At 30.4% G+C, this 6,353-nt stretch overlaps 1 protein-coding gene across 1 annotated transcript in view; it reads right to left on the bottom strand.

Annotated features, from left to right (window-relative positions):
* Nucleotides 1-3,217: 3,217 nt before the first annotated feature.
* The window catches only part of LOC111400229, a 7,050-nt gene continuing 3,914 nt past the window's right edge, over nt 3,218-6,353 (bottom strand). Inside the window, exons 3-7 of the mRNA XM_023027656.1 lie at nt 4,227-4,230; nt 4,043-4,121; nt 3,852-3,960; nt 3,494-3,544; nt 3,218-3,227 (exon numbers count right to left, since the gene is read on the bottom strand). Coding sequence (XP_022883424.1) covers nt 3,218-3,227; nt 3,494-3,544; nt 3,852-3,960; nt 4,043-4,121; nt 4,227-4,230 — 253 coding nt within the window. The remainder of the gene's footprint in view (nt 3,228-3,493; nt 3,545-3,851; nt 3,961-4,042; nt 4,122-4,226; nt 4,231-6,353) is intronic.

Here is a 6,353-nt window from a genome sequence, read left to right as displayed (position 1 = left end):
TATATATATATATATAAACTAATATTTACTTCTTTTTACAAATTTGAGTAAATTACATTTTCCTAATTATATATAATGGCATTGCAAGTTGTCCAAATTCAAGTGAAAATTTTGGTAGCAATTCAACCCTTTAAAAAAAAATTGGATCGTTACAAAAACCCTCTTCCCTTCTCTATTTCTCTCCGTATATGTTTATGCTTGATTACATATAAAACTATATGTATAGAACATGCTAATGATAAACAAAATGGCAGATGGTAAAGAGAAGCTATGTGTTTGTTTGAGTTTCAATAGCTATTTAACAGATGGAATTGTAGATATTGCTACAATAGTTATAGAGGGAAATAGGGAAAAAAAGAAGGTTTTTTTTTTTTAATTTAATCTTTAACTTATTTTAATATAATAAATGAAAAGTTATTATTTTACCCTTTTAAAAATATTAATAATATGGTCAAAATCAATTTTTTTAGACATTTGGATGAAAACTATTCAAAAGAGCCTCCGCCGCGATGTTTCGAAAGGTTTGGGGTGATGATTGTAACAAATTAAAGGTTTGGAGAAAACCTGCTGATATTTTAAATGTTTGGAGCTCTACTACAATTATCCCTATTTTTAATAAGAGTAAGTATTACGCTAGTCAAATGAGGCAGTTGACTAGGTTTAGGGATAAGGACTGTATGTCAATATTTGGTTAGTGTTTTTTTTTTTTTTTTAACTATCCAATCGATGTTTGACGCATGTCCCCCTATTTAAAAACTCTTTTCCCAATCATGTTTGTGTAACATATATCTAAGACTAATACTATTTGACCTCATCAGTCTAGGTGTAGCTAATGTGGTATTAATTGATAGGTACAATTAAGTGGCTCATTTAGGCTTTGTTTGAATTCTTCTCAAAATTCTTTTTTTTTAAAAATCATTTTCAACCACATATTCTTTAATAAAATAATATTACACGTAAATTCAAAACTTGTTCTTAATTTTTAACCACACATTCTCCATCAACCACTATTTAAAAATACAATATTTCCCTTAAAATGGAGCTCAAACAAGAGCTTAATTTTATTTTTTAATTAACCAATCATTTAATGTCATTTAGACTGGAATTGCAACCTCGGTCGAGCTACATAGTACTATTCTTTTAACAACGGTTTGGTCAAATGATCATTTTTTCAAAACAGTCAAAATTATTTGCCACTTACCACTGCCCTTTTGTGATTAAAGTACAAGAATACTCTTAAGTATTTTATACAATTACAAAAATACGAATTTGTTTAAAAAGATAATAATACATTTTAATTCACAAACTAAAACCCAAACACTTCTCACTTAGACCCTATTTGAGCTCTATCAATTTCTTGCAATGTATTATAAAATAATAAATTGATGAAAAATTATGGTTAGAAAAGAAGAAAAAAAATTATTTGCGTGTAATATTATTTTAATGAAGAATGTGTTGTTGAAAATGCTACTTTAGAAAAAATGATAGGGAAAAAGGGGCTAAACAGGGGCTTAAAATTTCAAAATTGAGTTACTTCCTTTGCTTGTTTATTCAAACACGGATAAAAACTCTTTTATTTTTCATTTGCTTCAACTTTAAAATCTGATAAACTTATCAAATGCTCAACAATTTCGTTTACATCCAACATTTTAAATTGATAAGTATATTTACGTACACTTAATTTCGTAATTAGTATATTTTTAAATCGTTAAATTTTATTTCAACAAATGCTATAGCATACGTAGATAATTTTATAAAAAAATGGGGAAAAAATAATATTGGGGCAAACAACCCTCCCTTACGTTAACGGACGGGTCAACCTTTTTGCCCTTTTCTTATCCTTATTGATTAATTCCTTATGCTTAATTTAATTTTTCTTTTCTAATATTTTGATTCATAATGCAAATATGGCTTTGTTACTTTTGTGAATTTCAAAGGAATGAAAATGGTCGATGGAAATGGGAATGGACGAGTGAAAGAAATGGAGTTAATCGAATTTTAATAACATCGAGTACATCATTTACGAAAATGTATCTTGATATACAAAACTTGCTCGACGTCGATCTCTCTCAGTACGATATGGAATTGAGATTTTTATTTCATAAATATTCAACCATTCCGATTCTACCTATGAAAGTTACTTCTAAAGTGCAAATTAAATTGAACTAATGCTACGAGTTGACCCTGTTTACGTATCTTTATTGAGGATGAATGTTCCTGAGAGTAAACATGAAGATTCTGATCGAGGGGATCATAACGTAAATGATTTTTGAGATATAATGGAGATAACTCGTGAGAATGGTGTGGTTATTCTCGTAACAGTTGCTATTCTACTTGATCTCACTGTTCCATACAGAATTTATGAGGTAATTCAAAACAACGAGGATAAAATGTGATTTACAAATCGAGATTTGATTGCTTTTATCCAATAAGAGACATGAATGAGGTGGGAGTTCACCGGTTGAGCCGAGTACACAATCTTCTAATTGTTTATATGTGGTTCCCGACTATAAAGATTTGCATGTCGATATACTGTTTAACACAGAGAGATTTATAAGACACTGGGAGCCAAACAAAGGCTATGTAACCTCATATTTCGTAAATGTAATATGATTTTGTTATATTATTTCCTGATTTCTAACAGAATACAAGTTCAAGACATGCAATAGCTTATGAGTAATTTTGTAGAAATGGTCACAATCACAAAAGAACATATCACAGTTAGCATATTTGTTGGTCATAGTCCCATATTCATGGTTGTGTTGAAAGTCACAATCACATGTCTAATATTCTAATTTGTGCAGGATTGAAAATACTTGATAAAGGAACGCAAATGGTTCCCTGGCAAAATCACAACAATCTAACGCTCTAATTTGGTTTCTTTGTATATGTGGATGATTGTTTGTCACCTTGCATGGATGAATGTTTTTCTTATGTACATGTGAATGAGAAATCGTGAATGATGATTGTTATATCATTGAAGTAATGTTTCATATAGAGAAAAGTGTAATAATGTATACGCTTCAACAGATTACAATAAGAGAATTGCAAGTCACAAACATTCACAGTGAACACAGATGTGGTCATTGACGGTCACAATTGATACAAACTTGATCACACAGGATTAAAGTTAATAAATACCAAGTCACAAACGGTCAAAATGAACACATAACTTGCCACAGATGGCAAAAGTTAACATATTAAATCATAGTTACTTTTAAGCAAGCCTGTAACGCATATAATCATAGTTAAGAAACAGTTTACATATAACATATCATAGTTAAACAAGACCCTGCGACATATAGTCACAATTAAAGAACTTTAAATGGTTATATACAATATCAATTCAAATAGACAGAATCATATACATCACACTATACAGAAATATGGTCATAAAAATTAACATCTTATTGATATATGGTCACATACAATAACAGATCACACATAATCGGTCACGAATATTCAATGTTACGGTTAAAAACTGCATAGTCACATAAAGTAATCCTCACAAACTAGGTCACAAACATTAACTACTTCAATGGACCTAGTCACACACAATATCAACTCAAACAGACATCCTCACAAATATGCAGTTGTAACTATAACATGGTGACATACTACATAGATAACATATTCAATAAACATGTTCGTAACCTATAAATTCGAAATTTCAAAATCTTCTTTCAAATTTGTCAATTCAAATATTTCAACAATGCACAATTTAAAAATAAAATGAAAGAACTTGTATCTATAAAGAATATCCTCATGTAATAAAAACTTATGCTTTAGCTTCTTTCTCTCTCTCTCTCTCTCTCTTGGCTACATTTTACAACTTGTGCACAGTCTCTCACATGCTGACTTCTTTCTCTTCTAAGTAAAGCGTCCAGAACTTTTCTTTTGATTTGGTGCAAGTACAGTTAGTAGTCGCGTCTTCTAGCAAACTCCATTTTGATTTGTTGCCTACAAAAAAGACTGTCTCTTGGTAGGTATTCATACACGCATCTCATGTGTAATACATCGAGCAGAAATCTTAAACATTTACCTTCAATGTTGCTAACATTGCTAGTGCGTGTGGACAAGGAAGTTGATTCACTTAAACATTCAGTAAGTAGCTCAGTATACTTGTAAGATATTGTATGTCAACTATCTCAGTGTACTTGTAATAATCGTTCACTAGAATTAGAGACTCGTGATCTTCGTAAAACACATAAAAGTACAAAACTCACATCCCTGCTCACACACATTGCTGGCCACAGATATGTTCACAGACAGTCAACATAGACCTTATCACGTAGAGTTGTAGTTATAAAAAATAAAAAATAAATCTCATCACAGACTAATGAACAAGATAATTTGTTTATAACAAGATTTTGAATAGTGGCCAACAAAATGAAAACAAGGGACATAAATTGAATAGAATGCACACATTATTTCACAACTTATACTCACTGTCACTAGTTGCGGATACAAGTAGTGGTCACACTATTTGAAACAATGATCACTACATCCTCAATACTTAAAACATGCTTTTATATATGTTGATTCGGTGTAAACAGAAGATCCGTTTAATCGTTTATCTATGTAACTAGAAAATAGCTGTAATGATCTCTTTACAATGAAATATATGGATCTCCAATCGCCTAGTTGTTCAACCTCAAAGCTATGGCTACTCAAAACAAATGAAAATTAGAATTTGTCATTTGCATTGTAACTTAGTACGTTGGAAGAGTGACTTTATTTGATTTGATTCATATATTTGTACCCAATCGGTGATTTAAGAGAGAAATTGTGGTGATTTTAGAGGGGAATTGGGGAATCGGTGTTTCAAAGAGAGAAAGAGGGTGTAGTTGTAACTCAAGGTTGATAAAATCTGTTATACATGGTATAATCCCCATTTTTAAGGTGCTAATATGTGAATTATCACCTGAATTTTGAAACTATTTTTATAGTTTGTCATTTATGAAATGCTATTTTTATAGTCTAGTAGTTGTGTATTTATTCATGAATTTTTAGAGTGAATTACATGGGCCGTCAAAAGGTGAAGCCCTAAGGTTTATATTTGAAATAAAATTTGAGATAAATAGTAATAAAATGTCAAATGATTACTATTATTCGTGTAATCACATATAGTCATAGAAAAGAGTAATACTACTTGTACATAATTGTATGCAATTTGATGATATTATATTAATCGACTTCATTTATTTTTTTCTCTTTTATTCTCATTGTCTCTTTCACATAAATAATATGTACATTAATCTGTGTATAATGATGTATAAATAGTATTACTCGAAATGAATTAGACAAAACCATGCCTTTTAGTTTCCTTTTTCACAAATAATGTATTTATGTAGAAAAGATAAAATGTTAAATCCATTTTTATTTTTTTTTTCATTTTATATTTTCACAATTCTTGATAATTGAGGTAAAACTATCTGAAATTTATTTTTAAAAGTTTAAAATTATTTTATTCTTATTAACCTTATCATCTTTTACTACAAAGAGAAAGACCATCCTTCATGTTTAGAGTTTCATCCTCATTGCACTTCTCTTGGTCACATGAGTTATAAATTTTTCTCACCTACACTAATCGACCTAATTTAGTTTGTATTTATATTCGTGTCACAATTTCCCAGTTCAATCAATAAGAAAGAGATAGAGATCACATTTGATGTCTCTCTAGTCATATAACACTTGTAATATTTGAATTGCCGTCGAGGACTAGATATATGTCAAAGTCAACCTATTGATTACGTATTCGTCATAATTTTAGAGGGACAACAAAGTCAAAAAGATAAATATGTCACATCCCTATTCCAACAACGAAGGTCACAAATGTAATTTACATAGATAGAGACATGAATAAATATATTAGAGATTACAAATAAAACTTACACAAGTAACAAGGGAATTAATTGATGAAGGTTACAAAACTTTAGCGCGTGACTTGTAATTTCTTCAACCACATGAGCATAATATTAGAGGTAGCATCATATATCAAGTCGTTACCCATATTTCTATAAAAAATAAAAATAAATAAAGGTTGAACCTCAACCTTGAGGGTCCCGCCCTGTCCCTAGAACTTTGTGAGGGAGATAAATTGCGGGATGTGCCCTCAACAGGCCAAAGAACAAGAGCTGTTTGTACACTACATTTACAAGGAGTCCAATTTCATATCTCAGGAATCGAACCCCCACACTGCGGCTACCCATAATTCTATATATCACAACAGAAGAAGAGAGAGAAATAATGTCAAACCAACCACAATCACATTTCTTCATTGTGTACACATATGGTTGTACAGACGAATACGAAAAGAGAATAACTATCTGTTGAAATCTAGGATAAAATAT

The sequence above is a fragment of the Olea europaea genome, chromosome 10, assembly GCF_002742605.1.
Source record: "Olea europaea var. sylvestris chromosome 10, O_europaea_v1, whole genome shotgun sequence".
Taxonomy (NCBI): Eukaryota; Viridiplantae; Streptophyta; class Magnoliopsida; order Lamiales; family Oleaceae; genus Olea; species Olea europaea.
Note: the sequence above shows the minus strand (reverse complement) of the source record. Positions and strands in the feature narration are given on the sequence as shown.